This window comes from Calliopsis andreniformis, unplaced genomic scaffold, assembly GCF_051401765.1.
Source record: "Calliopsis andreniformis isolate RMS-2024a unplaced genomic scaffold, iyCalAndr_principal scaffold0022, whole genome shotgun sequence".
Classification (NCBI taxonomy): domain Eukaryota; kingdom Metazoa; phylum Arthropoda; class Insecta; order Hymenoptera; family Andrenidae; genus Calliopsis; species Calliopsis andreniformis.
In genome coordinates, this window is record NW_027480432.1 from 3,062,807 (window position 1) to 3,081,273 (window position 18,467).

General features: G+C 42.4%; 5 protein-coding genes across 9 annotated transcripts in view; 3 read left to right on the forward strand and 2 right to left on the reverse strand.

The window, feature by feature from the left end:
• Positions 1-735: 735 nt before the first annotated feature.
• Positions 736-1,841, reverse strand: Mad2 (mitotic arrest deficient 2). The gene is made up of 3 exons (XM_076390429.1): positions 1,668-1,841; positions 1,202-1,564; positions 736-1,119 (listed from the first exon to the last, which is right to left on the reverse strand). The coding sequence occupies exons 1-3, from the start codon at positions 1,738-1,740 to the stop codon at positions 920-922; spliced, it is 636 nt and encodes a 211-aa protein (XP_076246544.1). The 5' UTR covers positions 1,741-1,841; the 3' UTR covers positions 736-919.
• Positions 1,842-2,331: 490 nt separating this feature from the next.
• On the forward strand, positions 2,332-6,475 carry Nopp140 (nucleolar and coiled-body phosphoprotein 1). 3 transcript variants are annotated; one of them, XM_076390422.1, is made up of 5 exons: positions 2,333-2,455; positions 2,754-4,490; positions 4,563-4,649; positions 4,838-5,310; positions 5,389-5,523. In XM_076390422.1, exons 1-4 carry the CDS (start codon positions 2,354-2,356, stop codon positions 5,288-5,290), a joined length of 2,379 nt encoding a protein of 792 aa, XP_076246537.1. In that variant the 5' UTR covers positions 2,333-2,353; the 3' UTR covers positions 5,291-5,310; positions 5,389-5,523. The 3 variants fall into 3 exon arrangements, with proteins under 3 accessions (XP_076246536.1, XP_076246534.1, XP_076246537.1); XM_076390421.1 differs by lacking the exon at positions 4,838-5,310 and having other exon boundaries at positions 2,332-2,455; positions 5,389-6,475; XM_076390419.1 differs by lacking the exon at positions 4,563-4,649 and having other exon boundaries at positions 2,332-2,455.
• A 388-nt stretch (positions 6,476-6,863) lies between these two features.
• On the forward strand, positions 6,864-12,374 carry LOC143186711 (uncharacterized). The gene is made up of 5 exons (XM_076390428.1): positions 6,864-7,000; positions 9,538-9,698; positions 9,781-9,941; positions 11,505-11,673; positions 12,034-12,374. Exons 1-5 carry the CDS (start codon positions 6,998-7,000, stop codon positions 12,221-12,223), a joined length of 684 nt encoding a protein of 227 aa, XP_076246543.1. The 5' UTR covers positions 6,864-6,997; the 3' UTR covers positions 12,224-12,374.
• Positions 12,375-15,528: 3,154 nt separating this feature from the next.
• Positions 15,529-18,467, forward strand: part of Nudc (nuclear distribution C, dynein complex regulator) — a 73,735-nt gene continuing 70,796 nt past the window's right edge. Inside the window, exons 1-4 of the mRNA XM_076390465.1 lie at positions 15,529-15,727; positions 15,834-15,911; positions 16,013-16,231; positions 16,311-16,493. Coding sequence (XP_076246580.1) covers positions 15,653-15,727; positions 15,834-15,911; positions 16,013-16,231; positions 16,311-16,493 — 555 coding nt within the window. The 5' untranslated portion in view covers positions 15,529-15,652. The remainder of the gene's footprint in view (positions 15,728-15,833; positions 15,912-16,012; positions 16,232-16,310; positions 16,494-18,467) is intronic.
• Positions 16,730-18,467, reverse strand: part of LOC143186737 (uncharacterized) — a 51,805-nt gene continuing 50,067 nt past the window's right edge. For all 3 annotated transcript variants that reach the window (XM_076390470.1, XM_076390469.1, XM_076390468.1), the window contains 2 exons: positions 18,022-18,286; positions 16,730-17,802 (listed from right to left, as the gene is read on the reverse strand). In XM_076390470.1, the coding sequence (XP_076246585.1) occupies positions 17,777-17,802; positions 18,022-18,286 (291 nt within the window). In that variant the 3' untranslated portion in view covers positions 16,730-17,776. The remainder of the gene's footprint in view (positions 17,803-18,021; positions 18,287-18,467) is intronic.

Consider the following 18,467-nt stretch of genomic DNA (forward strand, 5'->3'; position numbering starts at 1 on the left):
AAAAATGGTCTTCGACTTGGCTCGAAGAGAGTCGGTTACAATAGGTACACCTAGGCGAAAATGTTACGACCAGTACCAATTATTCGACATTGCGTGGAAGGAAAAAAAAAAGATACGGAGAACTAGTTTACGTAACGCACGAGATTTATATTGGAGTTTCGTTTTCAGGCCGCGCACTGAAAGGATGGGCGGAATTCTTAACGAGAAATGCCTAGTCTACGTGTGTACGCGCTCTCAAGGATTTTATCGTGATCCTACGTTTATCGAGTTAACGTTTGTTTCGAGATTCGTGTGTTACTGTCTGTCGACATCGAAAATGAAACGTACGAGATGTTTAAGAAATTTGAAGCGCCTGTACACTCGGATACATTTATGTAAACGCTAACGAAGTTACTTGCGATTTGGTATAACGACGGTTAAACCGCGAAGAATATTTTATTCTAGTCGTATCTTTCATGCTTTGCCAAGTAAAATAATATAATTCTTGTGTTAAGTGTAATAGTCAATTATGTTTTAATAAAATCTGCCAAGATTCCTGTCAATTTTTTCCTTTCCCTAATCACGAATTTAAGTAGAACCTATTTAAACCTGGGCGAATCATAGAAGCGTGATTATATAAGGATGAAGACAGAAGGAAATAGAGTGTGAAGAGAATGATCGGAATCACAGGCTTTTTGGAGAATAAGCCAAAGTACCCAACTTCTGTCGAAAAATATATTCATATAAAACTTGGACAACAATATCCATAATGATGTGCAAACTCTTAAAAATAATACGATCACCGATACACCATGATCATTTGTGTAAAAACTAAGATTTAAATAACAGTCTTTAATATTAAATATTGCTAAAATGTTGAAATTAACATAGATTTTGTATGTATATTTCAACAACTAGAAATGGCAAAAAATACTTAAATCTAAACGTTTTTATAACTAACTATAGTCTCCATTTTATGAATAGAAGTAGAAAAAGATCTTAACTGAACCTCTTGACTGTTGGCAATAAAAACCGGCTGTGTCTCATCCCACTCCTTTGGGATTCCACAATCAGGCACAGTGTAAGTCAAGATGTCGAAAGAGCATAAACAGTCCAATAAGGGAAGAAAACTCACTGTTCCTGATACAGAAAAAGCAACCTCAATCTTTGTAAAATTTTACAATGTAATGAAACCACCTAAAAATATAAAATGAAATGTTACCTGTAATCTGTCTTATAACTTCACGGATCTCCTTTTGTATACTCTTTACATCTTTTGTTCCTACATCTGGAAGACCATTGTTTATACTATCAGTTACTCCATTGCTCGTTTGACCTTCATAATCAACCTTAAAATCCCACTTCTCCAAAACCTCTTTGGTGTTCACGTTCGTTATAACGAGCGTTACTTTTTGTACTTTTCGCTGAACGAGCCACTCTTGAATCTGACCGAGTACAGTGTCCAAAAATCCTTTTATCTTATCATCAGTGGACATTAAAACAAACAAGCCAAAATGTTCTGCCGGCTCGAACGTTTCTGGCGGGTAAATCCCTCTTTGGTATAAAATACTGTTCACCCCATAAACTGAAACCGATAAAATGACAAATCGTAAAGTAAGCAGTTTCATCAAAATTCCAAGGAATTGGCGGCTGTATTAAATACAATCTTAAATGAGCAATAGACTTACGAAGATATTCTTTGACTAACTCCGCCGAACCTTTCAATGTAATACACTTCGCCTTCTGCTGAGTTTCCGTCATAATTTTCAGGTAATCACCGCGAAGCACACTTTACAGACTAAATAGGCTTCTGAAAGCGAAGCTCCTTAGAGGTTACAGCCAAGCCGGTTTACCATTTTTAAAATATCCAATACACTGCCTACCGACCAATATTTCACCAATCAGGAAATAGAAAATGTCTCGGTGTTCGGAAAATTCAAACAAGTTTCAGTGAAATCTAGGATGAGCAACTCAACATATCAGTTCTTCAACACGATGAGATGACCCTCTACTGAGACGTCTGAGAAACTAAATATCAGCTGGCGGACACTTCAAAGCTTATAGTAACTTAATTTATATTCACTATTCATGCTATTACATTTAAGAATTAATTTGTAGGTGAAGTATAATTCACTTATAACATCAGTCGCCTAGATGGAGTAAGAAATGGAACTTAAACTTATCTCAAATTCAAATGAATTTTTAAAATGTGTTCTTAAAGTCATGAATAAATTACTGCCGATACATGAGATGCATCTAGGTTCGATGTAATTCGTGACCGACTGCAGCGCCATTCGAATGAAAGCGGAAATCATAGGAACGTGGTAGAGCCAATCGTGGTTAATTTTTCGGGCTCTCGACACACGCGTCCATCATGGCATCGGCTGAAGAATTAAGTGTTTCTGCCCTTGTGTACGATTATTTATTGAAAAAAGACGCGTCACTAGCCAAGGTTTTTCAGAAGAAAACAAAAGCGGTAAGGATATCAGAAGATATCACGTAAATACTATGATCGATCGAATTCCGTGGTGCCGATGTCCATGCGGCGCAAGAAGTGCCGCCATTCGGTCATACCACGTGGGCGAAATACTTTCAATTCTTTATATTTCGAATGTTTACTTCAATTAAATTTAGTCGCTGCAATCTTTAGTCTCTCAACAATTGCGTATTAATCGATATCGTCGCCTCTACATTAAATTTGATATGCTTATAAATCTTAACATGTTCACCAAAGTCACAGGAACATCGTACCCATTTACGTTTTTTTCTTTCAGCCCGCATTACCCAAGGGAGCACCGACGATACAGGATGTATTTCAATATTTCCAAAAGACATCACCTAAGAAATTGAATATAAAAGCACAAGCGAAAGACAGCAGTTCAGACTCAAGCTCAGAAAGCGAAGATGAAGCACCAAAGAAGGTGCCACAAGTAAATGGCAAAGCTGTGAGTAATGCTGCGCCAGCTAAAGTACAAAAAGAATCTTCCTCTGAAGAAAGTTCAAGCGAAGATGAAAAGCCAGCTCCAAAAACAGTTGCAAAAGTTACACCTGCTGTTAAAACATTGCCTAAGGCACCAGCTGTGAAGAAAAAAGAAAGTTCAGATGATAGTTCTTCAGAGGAAGATGAGGATACGCCAGTAGCACAGCCAAAAGCAGTATCTACACCTAAAGTAGTTCCTCCAGCTAAGAAACAAGAATCTTCCGATGATGATTCTGATTCAGAGAGCGAAGAAGAGTCAAAAACAAATGTAGCTACTAAACTTGCTGCAAAATCAGCTCCGGCACCACAAGCTAAGGCAGCAGTTAGTAAAAAAGAATCTAGTGATGATAGCAGTGAAAGTGAAGATGAAAGTCCTGTAAAACCAATATTGAAGAAGCCGTTACCTCCTAAAGCAGTAGCAAAAGCACCAGCCAAGGCACAGCCATCCTCAAGCTCAGACTCTGACGACTCTTCAGAGGAAGAGACACCAAAACCTCAACCTCCAGTAAAAGCCAAACCTGTTGCACCACCTCCTAAAGCTGCAAAGGAAGAATCTTCTAGTGACGATTCCGATGAGTCCGAAGAAGCTCCTGCTAAAGCACCTGCTCCAAAAGCTGCTCCAGAGAAAAAGAAACTAGCAGCAACACCAGTACCAGAAAAGAAAGACAAGGCAAAACCAGGAAAGGCAACCAAAACTGCTCCAGTAAAACAGCCAGCTGCAAAGGAAGAATCCTCCAGTGAAGAAAGTAGTGAGGACGAACCACCAGCTAAAAAGCTTGCCCCTCTAACACCAGCAGCAACCAAAAAAGCTCCAGCTAAGAAAGAGTCATCCTCGAGCGACGATAGTAGCGAGGATGAAGAACCACCAGCTAAAAAAGCTCCCCCAACACCGGCAGTCGTCAAGAAAGCTCCGGCTAAAAAGGAAGAGTCTTCTTCGGAAGATGACACTAGTGAAGAGGAAGAAAAACCTGTTAAGAAAGCTGCTCCTGCTATGGTAGCAACTCCAGCTAAAGCTGCTGCAGCTAAGAAGCAAGAATCATCTAGCGAAGACTCTGATGATTCTGACGAAGATGAGAAACCCGCTGCAAAACCGACGGTCACAAAAGCACCAGCAAAGAAAAAAGAATCGTCAAGTTCAGAGGACTCCGATGAATCTGAAGAACAGAAGCCTGTAAAAACGCCAGTGGCTACACCCGCAAAGGCAGTAGCGAAAGCAAACGCTAAGAAATCATCCAGCAGCGAAGATTCCGATTCAGACTCGTCGGAGGACGAAAAACCAAAATCTGCGCCCATAGCTAAACCTACTCCCAAAGCAGCAGCTAAAAAAGCTTCAGATTCAGACGAGAGTGACTCAGATGAGGAGGAAGCGGCAAAAGTACCGCAGCAAAAGACACCAGGCAAAGTAGAAAAGAGGAAGCATAAAGAAGTAGAGCAAGAAGAAGGAGAGGACGATGATAAACCACCCGCGAAAGCACAGAAAAACAATTACAGCAACTTTGTAAAGGCAAACAACAGTTTCAATGGTGACAAGGTACTACGCTATATCCATTGCACTTATCTTAATTCAAGAACATTTTTATTATTCACCAAATTTTGTGTTTAGCGACCAAAAAATTCCCCGTTTCGTCGTGTAAAGGACGATGAGGTAGAATTGGACCCACAATTGGCAAACAATTCTTTTGAAGCAAAGGTAAATGCCTGGAAACATCCGAAAAGCACAGGTCGCTCGCCGTTTTTCAAAAGCTTGCCATGTTTCCGTGCATTCACCGAACCTTCTTAAAACATAAAATAAAAAAAATAGAAAATGGGCCGAAATTAATGTGTATGAAATACGTTTATAGAAAACGGCGATTGACTTGTGTTTCTCATTTGTTTTAGGAGGACGATCAAGAAGAGGGTGGTTTTAAGAAACATGGAGGAAGGGGTGGATTTGGTGGTGGTAGGGGCGGTGGTTTCGGTCGCGGAGGGTTCCGTGGTGGTCGCGGTGGTGATAGGGGAGGTCGCGGAGGTGGTGATAGGGGAGGTCGCGGAGGTGGTGACAGGGGTGGCCGCGGTGGTTATGATAGAGAAGGTCGGGGCGGTTTTAGAGGGGGCAGAGGGGGCAGAGGTGGATTCGATAACAGAAAATCGTGGGGCGGAAACGACAGGGGTGATGACAACGAAGGGGGTAGATCGAATGGATTTAGGAGGTCGTGGGGTAACGGTGACGGTGAAAGAGGGGGTGGTCGTGGTGGGTTCCGAGGGGGTAGAGGAGGTAGAGGCGGTTTCGATAGAAAAAAATCGTTTGACAGCACACCACCTCAGAATAAAAAAATTACGTTCGATGATTGATGATGAAACTATGTACAAAGGTGAGGGGGAGCGATATAGCGGATAGCTAGTTTAACAAATATTGATGTGGTAAGTAAAAATATGATTTCTTTTAACAGAGAGGCGCACGTGGCTCTTGGGGCGAGAAAGCAAATCTGGACCTCAAATATACAAGGGGCAAATCTTTTCGTCACGAAAAGACGAAGAAAAAACGCGGTAGCTACCGCGGCGGTCAAATAGATACTAGCGTCAATTCCATTAAGTTTGAGGATTGAGTGAGGCACTTGTAGAATGTATATGTAAATGTTTTAAAGCTATTAACCGATACGTTTAGATAAGTAAAATATCGTAAGGATAGGGTCGAGAACCTGCAAGTTTTCCATTGACAAGACAATTGATTAAGAAATTTTTAAGGAACGACATCAATCCAATTGTCATTCAGTTGTCGATATATGGCATAAGATGAGAGAAATCTTCGTTCAAAGTGATAACTTGTTGAAGTTTGGCAAGATTCCATTGAGTTACACGTATGTACTCGTCCTAATTGTATTTAGTATCTACAAGACTGCGATTTGAACTTGTCCATCGAAAGTCTCGTGATGTCACTACCACTTATTTTAATATGAGAAGTATAGCTTGAAAAAGTTACTTCGATATCGAAAGGCTACTGTATTATAAACTAATAAGCGTTGTCTATGCAATATGTAATATAATTCGCGAATTTATCGTTCCTAGAATGGTTAGGAAATTCAGCAGGTATCATTTACCATCCGCCATCATTGATACTCGAATAAAAAATGTACCGTTTAGCTAATTATCATTTTCCGCGGTTGAACCTGTTAAGAAATGTTTTTTACCGATATATCCTCTGCTTAAGTGTTTTAATATCAATTTTCCTGCTTCTATTTAGTAATAAATGTTTAAAAATACAATGACCTGTGAATCCGCACTGATTCAGAAGCCATTGCATTCATTGAATCACAGTGTACTAAAATGATCCTGTTTGAAAAATGTTTTATAATACGTACAAACAGTTACATTTAGTCACTTTTAATTCCATGTACAAAAACATTCAGAGGGTCTACACTAATTGTTCAAGCACCCCAAAACTATTATATTTCTTCGTTGTTAATTTAAAAAAAATACACATACTTTGTACTACACTGTCATCATTGAAGAACGACTATAAAGATAATGTAATCTTCATATTTGTATCAATTTTTTAATCCCTGTAGCAGTAACCCAAAAAATGAATACAGCTTCTACTTTATGAAGAACTATCTTCGAGCAGAAAAGAATGTACTCGGTGAATGATTCGAAGGACAAGACCTGTGGAAAAAGAGAGGAAGGGGGAGCGTTCCGGGTTACCCTCTTTAGTTTCCTCTTTCAGCTTTTTCTCCAACAAGAGAAAAAACAGTTTCGAGGTGGAATAGGGGCCGATATTCCTCGTCTCATCCCCTCTTTCTCCCGGCTCTACCTTAGCACAGAGAGCGGTTACTTACGATTCTACAGTCAACCTCTGGACATCTACCTGTGAGGACGGAGGTGTTCGACCCCACGACATCCGGTGTAGTGACATGAACAGTGTTTAAGAAATTCGTGTGCCCTCGTTTTAATCCTGTCCTCTAACTTCTAAACGATTCGATCGATTAATGTAACGCGCAGACGATCGCATCGTCGAACGGAGCGAGACAAGGATTCAGACGCACCTGTGCTACAAATTCCCTCATGGTGAGTGACGTGCCTCTTTATAACAAATATTACTTAAACATTTTCCTGACTGAACTTCCAAATTATTTCAATTCCAAATCAACCCTTGGTACTCCTCGTGTTTCATCCCATTATCTAAATTAGAGAATCTCCATCCTGAAAACTGATCTCACTTAAATCTTGAAGTAAATCGAGACTGGCACTGGAAGATTTAAATTTAAATTCGCCTTCTGTGACCTGCTCTTAAATTAAAACTAGAAGAAACTCTAATGCAAGAACGAGAGAATAATTGTCATAAAATTTAAACCCCTTGATGAAATGGTAGCACGTGCCTCAGCGGAATGAAATCGAGTAAATCTTTGATTGGCGAAGAAAATTGAGATTGCTGCTGGCAAGGTTCCAAGCAGGTTCAAGAAAACTGGGCATCTGAAGAGTGATTATCGTGGCAGAGTTCGAGCAAGCCAGACTGAAATTCTTCAAAGGTTTATTATCCAAAGCGAACCTGCGTATTAAGAAATCCCGTTCAAAAAGGCCCATTACAAAATTGTTTCAATCTCCTATGTATCGATTCTTTTCAAAAACATCTATTCTCTACTCCATGGTAATTACTATTTTATGGCCGATAATAAGCTTTCATAGCCCGTATACGATAAAACGAAAGTGGATCCTCGAACATTTCTGCGAAGCATGTCGAACGAAAGGAATTCCACATTCATAATAAGTACCCAACAGTTATAATAATTTATTCATGAAACGAAGTACCGAAATCATTGTACCGTTATCGAAGACAAGGATGAGTAAATGTATACTCGATAAAGAATGGCCGAAGCGAGAGGAAAGAACGTTTTGGACGATTCATCGTTACCGTTAGAATCAACCGCATGACGTGCTCATGGTCCACGAGAAAATCTGTGCTTGCCTACCGGAAGAACAGTTTCTCATCCATATTTTTCTACAAATTTTTTGCCATTCCCGACACGCAATCATTTTATGCGTCTTATGCATTTTATTCACTTTATGCATTTCAAACAGTTTCACGCACTTCTTGCCCCAGAATCTCATTTGTAGCTCCAGGAAGTACTTAAGAAAGTACTTATAACTATTGAAACTATTTCGTTAAGTGTTCTCGCATCTTATTCACATATTAACAGTACTTTGTTAGAGCTACTGGGAAAAGAGGGAACTAACGATGTGAGAAGTTGCGGCTCGACTAATTGTTCCTCTTGATCCTAAATTAGCGTGAACGCGGCTACCCATGAAAAAACCTCGATCTCTCAAGTTCAGGTGATTCTCACGTGCGGCCTCGTCTTCCATCGTTGAATCGCCGTTATATAATCCCCGAGACTCGGCCCCGAAACTCCCCCTTCCCTTGTCAGATATTTATCCTAACAGCTTTATTGTACGATCGATATCTCGCAGGCAATTACACGCCGTATTGCAGCCCATTCGATGGACGTGATGATCGCGTGCGAAAATCCTGACGAAAGGAGATTGGGAAAGGCCAAGCTATATGGAGCGTTCTTAATTAACTAAGAATTTTCTGACACCGAAAATCAGGCAACGATCCGAGTAATTATTCCTTGGGAACTCGATTCAACGTTCTGTTTTAAGACGGATCGACGATTCAGGAAGGTCAGCAGCGAGACTTAGCGTTGAGAACAGCAGGCACTTCCTGAAGAAGTAGATACGCGACATCAGTCACGGCCAATGACCAGCCTTGAGGGCTGCCCATTAACTATTTTCTTCCTTTCCCACGCGCGATAGATCACTCGTCAGACGGTGAATTGCAATTTTCCACCGCGCTGGATCCTCACTTTTTGTCTTTTCAATGTCGAACCTCTGCTACCAGGAGTTTCATAATTTGCAGCGCGATATTGTCGCGTTGCTTTCACTCGTTTCGCCAGGCGACAATATAACGGAAGCTACGTGGACCTAGCAACCTAGAAACCCCAAACACTGTATATGGATTAATATCAATTACACCTGGCTAATTGATATTCAAAATCGCTCTGTTCGGTCACTCTCTCGCGCCAACTCTAGGATCTTCATCGTTGGAGAGGCACGAAAGGGAAAAAAGTTTCCTCGCTTCGCCTCGTCGAGATTCCTCCGTGCTAGCAATCCATGAAACGGAACCTTCCACGGTTTAACTTGCCAGTCAGTGGCGATGACGGAGTCGATGAAAATCCATGAAATCGTGCTGTAATCAATCTCCCATTACGGACCGCTGACAGAGTAAAAGAGGAAAAGAATAGGAAAGCAGCTGAGTCTGGAGGGTTCGACGAATTTTTTCGCGACGAGTCACAGCTCAGTGTCATTTACTTTTGCTCTTGACCTCCTGCGAACCCGAGTTCCAAGACATGCTCTCACGTTCTCGGTGATGACGCGTTCCTCGTATCTGGGTCCTTCTAATCTAAGTCCACTGCCAGCGGTGATTGTTTTATTCATGAGCAGTTACTCGCTCGGATAATTAGTTTCTCGTTAATGCATATCCTGGATGTGACATTTAGTAGTCCTTAGTGGATCGAAGCAATTGCTTGAATTTTTTGCCGTCATTCCAGATGTTCAGATACCTCGGTCTGATTCTCGTGATCGTAACGTGTGTCCACGTTCAAGGAGCCAAAAAATGCGAGGGGAATGGAATGGGTCTGAAGTATGTGTGGGGCGACGCGCTGACGGACCCAGCTGACTGCATAGGCCCAAATAATATGCAGTATCCATCGTAAGTGTTTCTCTAATGTCTATACAGAATTGGGAGCCTAGTGCACTTGCGATAACGTTATCAAAACTAACGACTGTCGCAGAGCCGCGATATCCAGGAGCTACAAGAACCTGTGGGCGAGCAGCCGAACGGCCAGGTCCCATCAGCCTCGAACGATTGATCCTGAATTAACGAGACAGGCACTCCTACATAATTACAAAGTGGCTCAGGGAGACTACTCGATCGCTGAAAGCTCTCGCAATGGTAAGTCGAACACTTCAACATCCTGCTTCCTGAAGATTCTCTTTTTAAACGCTTGAAGACCCAGCCGAAGCGTCGACGTTTCTACTCGATCGGAGGACAGTTTAACGGATCGAGACGTAGTTCGCTTAGAAGCACGCGGAAGGCGAACTTGTCCCTCTTGTTCCAAGCGCAACAGCAGTCGAGCCGGTTATCTGAACCACGAATAATTACAGTCGGCTATAACCTACATCCTCTTCGAACCTTCGTAATTTATTTATCCTACTCGCTGGATCGTGTCTCAAAACGTAATCTTATATAATAACTTATCTGCATACTCGCTGCCACAGTTAATCGCAGTAACACGCAACTGGCGGGCAATCGTGTTGGCGTGCATTAATTTATAATCATCGTGGTCAGCCCTTCGAGGCACTACCTGGCGAATAAGCTCGCGTGCGCTTTACGAGGTTATTGTCTGTACCCTGCTATATACAAACAGTTTGCTCTCATGCTCCCATCTCTGTTGTATACGCTTTCATAGGAAGCTGATTCTGTCGCTGCCCGTGTGAATGTTTCTTCGTGATACCGTTGTTCCAGCTATAAGAACAAACGCGTTCTCATTCTATGAGCACTTGAATGTTACTGAGACGATCTTGGAGTCTTTCTTTTCCCTAGGCTAATCTATGCAGACACAGTTGAGAGCGGTTGAGTTCTTGCTTGAAAGAAACGCTTCTTAATTTTGCCATGGAAAGTGCTCTCACGCAACGTGGTATTTTATTCCCTTACAGAATATTGGATAACGTATTAATTAGACGATGCTGGTCATGAAGGATAGAACTAGATTAAAGCTTCTTTATTACCACCTGTAACCTCGTTAAGTTTTCTACCCCAGTGTGAACTCGAAAATGCAGCAAAATCGGAGCGACCGGTTGCTCGATGTACCGGCACTCTGCAGCCTTGAATTATGCAGCTGTCCTTATGACACGAAAACCTGGTTCCAACCGAGCACAACACCCGCTGCGCATATACCATCCGTCGAAAGATTCCTTTGAAATTCTCAGCGTGAGATCCATTATGACCCGTCGTCCGCGGGTGCACGGAAAAATGCATTAGCCTTTCCCCCGAGAACGCTCGTTCCACCAGCATCGATTACTCCGTCCTTTGGATAATGGCTGACTGGTGCAACAGGACGGTAATAAGGCACCGTGTTATCCGGCCAATACAGTTATCGGTCGTTCTGCTCATAACGGGATACCAGCGACCCACTCATCGTTTCGAACGTACGAGCCGATGGAATTCCGAAGAAAGGGCGCCAAGTCTTGTGAGCGAGTCACCTGATTCTCTTTGATCGTGATCAGGATCCTCTGCGCGCTGATAACTGGGGCAATTTGGTAGCTTTCGATAAAATACACTGATTTTAATGGGAATGCACTGATGACCCATTCAGAATCTCTGATCTGATACGATATGAATTTTTAGAAGAAGAAGTAGTCACTCGAATGGCCTTATTTTTTAAGAATTCTTAGCAGACCTTACTTTTAAGCTTCCTCCTTTTCTCCTAAGCATAAAAAAATCGTGTCTTTCCAGGACGAGGATTTTCGCCGAAAGAAACTTGCGGTTCCCCAGCCAGATTATGCAAAACAAGGTACAATACCACAGCACCCATGTACGGGGTCAGCTTAACCAGCGGTCAACCAGTGACGATCGTGCAGAAGTTCCCTGACCTCTTACAGCAGGTTGTCTTCGAAGTCTGCGAGTAAGTACTTGACCCACGTACAATTTTTCCAAATTCCGGTCTTATTTCCCTAAGCATGGCCCAATATTCTTCCTGTTGCTTCTCAGTCACGTCTAAAGCAAGTTTCGATCGTTATCCACTGTTACTTTCTTAGCACGTCGTATCGCGATCGGCGAGCACGCTCGACGTGAATTCAAATCGAAATTCCTTGCGTATCGAATGTGGCGCAGTGGGCCAAACGAGTTCCCAACTTTTACATGACCGAGTCTACTTCTCAAATATTTTTCGCCTCGGCGTTTGCTCGACGTGGGTGGGAATCGTAGATCCTGAATCAAAATAGAATCGATGAATCATAGTAGAAACTTTGCCACGTTGTTCCAGATCGAAGGAGTGCGACGTCGTCCATGGCGAGTGCACGCAGACATACGTGCCGTACTTGTTTCTGGTGATCCCTCTGGGACCAGTGACCTTGACTGGGCAAGATTACGTTCTCGTGGAGAGCGGTTGCGTGTGCAAACCGAGGAATTCGGCGGGCGCCTTGTCGGAGGCCCCATCCGTTCCAAGCTTTTAAACGTTCGTCGAACCCAAGCGGCGGACAGCACGCGTCAACATCCTCGAGACAGGAGGATCGCTCGAAAGCTGCCGCGACGATGAATCGATGGAAGATGACCCCCCAAGCTCGAACAACCTCGCCGAGGGACCTAGTAACCTCTTTGATGGAGCTAGTTCGAGCGCTTGGACCAGTATCGATGTTGCTAGAAAATGATTTCTCGGGAGAAATCTAGAAAATGGACGATTTTTTCCGCGAGCCGTTTCTCTCCTTCCACAGGCCGCGAGGAGGAGGCACTTTTACCGTGGACCGATCACCTTGCCTGGTCTGTCCAAGGTATTGTCACGGTTTCCAGAGAAACCTGTCTCTCCAGTAAAAGTCCGGGACCGTTCGTTCGCGATCTCGATCCTCGCGATGTTCTCGGCGACTTCAACGCATGGACCATTTGGTGTCGCGATAAGGACGCTTCTACCATCCGTAAACGTCGCTAACTACGCGAGATGTCGTGCAACGGTAGTTGTTAGGTCGTAGACCCTCTGATCTGCAAACTGTTAGACGTCGTGGAAGGAGGCACAGTTTGAAGATGAAATGTGGAATAAATATGCGTTCGTAGCAGTCGATTCTCTCGAGCTGGTCGTAAAAGACTGTCGAAAGAAGTTATTCGAATGCGAAAAAACGAATCGGAGCAGCGCGGCGGTCGTTTCGCGGAATCCGGTCTCGGAATTCGATCGAGTTCACTAGACCCAGCCGCGAGCCGGTTTCGAGCAGGTGCTACAGACTGCCCCGTAACAGCGTTCTGCTGCGAAGCATCTGCCAGTTATTCTTTCCAGAGGCATCGTAAAGTTATATCATTTTCCTTGACCGCGTCGCAACCAACCGGAAACGTTCTGCTGGGAAGCCTGTTCGTTCTCGTATTTCATCCGTTCCTCTTTCAGTGCCTTTGCTGGCCATTAACGCGGGCATCAATTATTATCGACCATCAAACTCAATCGTTCGCTAGATAAAAGCCGTTTAATTATTTCTTCTAATAGAAATCTTCACAATAAAATTTCTTGAAATTGCGTATAATAGAGCTTTTCGTCAGAGACTACAGATCCATTTTTTTTTTCTTGGTAGTAAACCGATTTTAGAGCGTGATTTTGGTCCACTGGTCGCGGTCAAATGACTCGCTGGCAGCACGAGCAGGGAAGGATGAGAGGAACGCGCTGGTTTACTCGCCAGAGTGGGTTGAATCGCGGGACATGCGACTGGCCCTCTTATGCTTCCCAGAACCGGACTCTAGAAGCTCGCGTCGGAATCGTACCGACAAACAGGATGGACGTGCAGTCGCGGTACGAATGGACCGTACCATGAATTCCGATGAGTATAATGTACCGTTATCCGCTTTGCGGGACCCTTCACCTCGATTTACTTCGCTCAGTTATTTCATAGACGAGATCCATGTGGCGCCCAAAAGCGGCCAGATCGGCCTGACGATCCATTCATACCGCGCTACTTAACGCCAGCCACCGTTTCGCGCTGCCTCTGTGACTTTTTCAGTAGAATCGAGATCATCAATCATTCTTATGCCGCGTTTAAATCAAGCGAAGGAATGCTCGTTCTTCTCCCACTTCAGCAAAATTAAAATGGCACAAGCATTCTTTCATTCGGTTATTGATTTTGTTCATTTATTATAATTGAATTTTGCTCAAGCAAGGGTAGAATGTATTTCTGTCGAACAGTTGGAGATTTTGCGTGATCGATCGTTTGATAAATTAATAGGTAATCAGTCTTATTTTTTGATAAAAATTGTTTACGCCATTGGGATAAATGGTAAGTCAATGTATGAAGATTTTTTTGGCAGTTTGTAGATCAGTGGCAATACAGGGAAATATAAATTCGTGTGTGAACGTTCTGTGCCAGTGCCGTACGGGAAAGTGATAAAAGGAGAAATGCAGAATGTTATATTAATCGCGCCCGTCCGCGATGGACTATATTTCCATACAGCCTGTCATCTTTTGTATCTATAGTTGTAATATGCAAGCATGTATCTATAATTTATTATTAGATTACGATTTATAATGCAAAACAGAGTTGTTTCTTTCAACAAAACCCGAATTTCTGAACTGAGTTTAATAAATATACGTCGAAGAAAGCTTTTTTTGTCTTTAACAGACTTTCACTCATTATATGAAGACACTTAATGAAGAAAATTAAATATTTACTAGCAATGTATGTACACTGTACACAGTTTAAAAAACTTACATTCAAACAGAAGTAGCCAGAGACATCTAGTGCGCAGGCATATCATTTTACCGACTTCCTTGATCCAAGTGTAACCATCGGTGGATGAAAGAACCACGTTGTGTTTTCATTACTGACTGGTGTTGGTAATGCCAGTGAACAAGAAAATATTTCTACTATACCACCCAATATATAAGGTGTCTCATTAAACTATCCTTTTCATTAGATATTGCCTCGCAAACCCAACCCACCAATGTCCAGGGTGTAGTCCAGTATCCAAGGGGTAGTCCAGAGCCCACCGAGTTCCTCCAGAGGATCGCCAGGACGATCCTCACCCTCCGGAGGCCCCGGAGCGAGTGAGAAATTCGTCGCCCTCCAAGGGTATTTATGTCCCCCGACCAGAAGAGGGGGAATCTTTGAACTAGCGAGATTAATCGAACGAAGAATGTATGAAAAGTTAATAATTTTCACATTCAGTTACTAATACTTATAAATATCAATAATTTGCACATGTGTAAACTGTGTGTGATTGTTATTAACAATGTGTGTACCAGAAATTGTTACTGAAATTATTATTTTATAGAAAATATCAATTTTTCGCAAAATAATGTTTGTAAGATCAACCTCGAAATTTGAACTATCCGAAGAACTTTCCTGATTGGTTTCCCTTCTTCCCCAAAGGGGTATAAGTACCCCTGCAGGAGCATGAGTCTCTTACTCATCGCGGGTCCTCCAGCGGGTGCAGACCCTCCTGAGGATCCAGTGGGGAGACTCCTGGACCTCGAACCACCCTGGCCGGTGAGCAGGTGGCCACTGGTCATCGTGGACTACTGGTCATCGTGGACTAGTGGCCATCCTTGACCACTGGTCATCCTTGACCATTGGTCATCCTTGACCACTTGACAGTTTTCAAATTTTTAATTTATTTTTTCCGTTGCCCCTTTTTTATTTGTACTCTGCCCTTTCCTACTGTTTCCCCTCTTTTATTGATGAAAAGTAAGTTAAAAACAACTGACCAAAAAGTTAGTTAAAAACTAATGATAGCTGTTCTCGTTAGAGGGCACCACATGTACCATTTGAGGAGACCGTTTGGTCGATAATTCGAGACGTTTCGTAATGGAAACGTGGTACAGCAACAAAGTGCGCTGCTTTTTAACGTCATTGTGAAACATTTGACGGGAATTACTTGGTGTTTCGTAGTAGTTGTTCAATAAAATTCATTCAACAATGTCGAAAAACGAGGAGAAATTCGATGGCATGCTGCTGGCAATGGCTCAGCAACACGAAGGCGGTGTACAAGCAGTAAGTTGCTCTTTCACTGCCGGTTTAGGTTAACTTTAACATTCATAAACAGTTTCCGATTCAAACCGAATCGAGTATTACAAGTGAAACCTCTTATATTTTACAGTTGCTGGACACCATCTTCAGCTTCCTGGCGAGGAAAACTGATTTTTATACAGGAGGAGGTGAGGGAGCTGCAGAAAAGGTAATTGCTTCTAGTGCATTGTATTGAATGTTTTTTTAACGATATCATATTTTCGCTATTCATCTTTTAATCAATTTGGTCATCACCATTTTGATTTTCAGCTTGTCATGAGTAAATTCAAGAAACATGAATCGACTGCTGTTGCTAAAGCTAATAGTGAGAAAGCTGAACGTGCTGAGCAAGAGAGACGCCGTAAAGAAAGATTAGAGAAGAAGAAGAGAGAAGAGAGAGTAGAAGAGGAAAAGATAAATAGCACATCAAAAATTGTCGAGCTGACTGATGAACAGGCTGCTAAATTACAAGAGGAAATAGATAACAAAGTATGTATACTTGCTTCTACTTTTTGTTTGATATATAATTTCTGATTTGTATCATTTCTTTTTATTCCTTCTCTTTCAGAAAGCAGGCAAAGAATCATCAGCAATACCTGGACCCAGTGGTGATAATAATGATAATGAGAAGAAAGAGAGTGAGGAGGATGAGGAAGAGGATGAGAAAGAGAAAGATAAACTCAGGCCTAACAGTGGAAATGGTGCAGACCTACCAAACTACAGATGGACACAGACGCTGCAGGACTTGGAGGTGAGTAGCATTGCTTTTTCGCATGAGAACAAGTTTGCAAGCTTTAGTTTATGTAGTACATAGAAATATAGTGATAGGTTTTTAATACATTTTTTTATTTTCAAATAAAATTCTGTATTTCATTCATTGCGAAAAAAATTAGAGGTCTCCAATTTGTGTTTGCAAAGTAGAGTATTTTTTATTTTGCGAAAAATTACGTGTTCTATATACGATAGAATAATTTTTTGAACTATGGATATAATTCAATTTAGATCTCATTTAATGAAAATAACAGCTCGTCTATTTTACACTTTATAAATATGTTCAGCAAAGATTTGCATAATAATTTAGAATTATAGCAATTAAAATATTGCTCGTCAGACATTTATGCTTTCATTTGTACTGGGAAGATGAGGGGGACAGGTGAAATAAAACAATCGTTTAATTTTTCTCGTGGTTCGACAGTTTCTTGTTGAATCGACGATTAATTAATACGCAAGTAATATCACAGTTGCGAGAAGCGATCGACGCGACCGCTCCTCATTGCTTTTCCTTACATTCCCTGGACAGACACCCCGAACGGAAATGCAGGCTTCGATTCCAGGCGTTTGTTAGTAACAATTAAATAACGACCCCTAAATTAACAGCTCCGCTTATCTTACTCCCTCGTCGATTGCTCCGAACTGTCCGTCAACGTTAGTCGTAGAAGTGCTAGTCTGTGACTTACGAAATTCGTTAAGCGACGATAAAATTCCTTTCTGAAACGCGTCACAATCCTATTGTTTGCCCTTCCTATCTACTCGAGTCGCAGACTCGACCTACCAGCCTAAAGCGAATCGTTTTCCATCCATTAACCGCGTGGTCTATCTTAATAGAGAAAAAAGAAGGAAAAATAGAGGTTCTACAATACTCGTCGAATCCAGAGGACCCGTCAGTCCTCTAAGTAGAATGCTCGATCGCTCCAACGAGTTAGGATCACGTTGAGCTAATCTATCCGCGCTTACACTAAAACCTAGTTCATTACACTTGTGTAATTACTGAGTTCTCACGTACGGCACGTCGAACACGGTGCAATACAGCCTTTGTAACTTTATCTCTATATCGAGAACGTCCAAATGAGTTGACCTAACGTTCTAAGTGAGAATATACATGTAAATCCGGAGATACGAATTAAATCGGTCGATCCAGGACGACAGGACATTCTTCTTCCTAAGCTTCCTTCATTTCGCAATCCTCCGTCTCGATCCCTTTCACGAACGTCCAAACAATCATCCAGGATTACCTAACTGCTAAGCTGCTTCGGTCTAGTGGTACTTATCGCGAATTCTCACTGAAATCATGCAAATAACAATAATAGATCAATGGTCCAGTTTCATAAGAGGTTTCGTTTATATGTAGCAATAAAAATAGTTGAAGAATTCACTTGAAAAATACTTTAGTTTCAGTGTCGGGATGATAAGGTCCTCAGATTGCTACCCTCCGTCAGTGTTACACCTGGGACCTTCTGAAAGAAAGATCCAGTTAGATAGGACTGGCCTAGGCTACTCACTTTCCATGTAGAGGATCCCGAGAAGCAGGCCGACCATGAATAGAAAGCTCATCGTGCAGACGAGCACTGTGAGCTGGTGTCTCGCGCAGCAGGACTTCCTGTAGACGGTCGTCGGTCTGCCCAAACCGTTCACGACAGTGAAGTGGGTGCTGCTCGCCACCGAGGCGGTGTCCGTCTGTTTCGGCGCCGTCACCGTGGGCGGATGAATGGCAGCCAGGTTGGCCAAATTCGCGGCTGTCAATAGCAACGTGCCCGACGCGGCACTCTGTAACACACCACCGTTATGACATTCATTGAGCTGAAACGCCTTTGATCTTCCCCGATCGATGAATATTCATGAATTGATTGACTGTGGCGAATCTAGCTAGGCTTTAGCTGGTGTCTCGTCCAGGTCTCTGACTAGTTTTGAGTCTGGTATAGTCTTGGAAGATTCTGTCTTCCTTTAG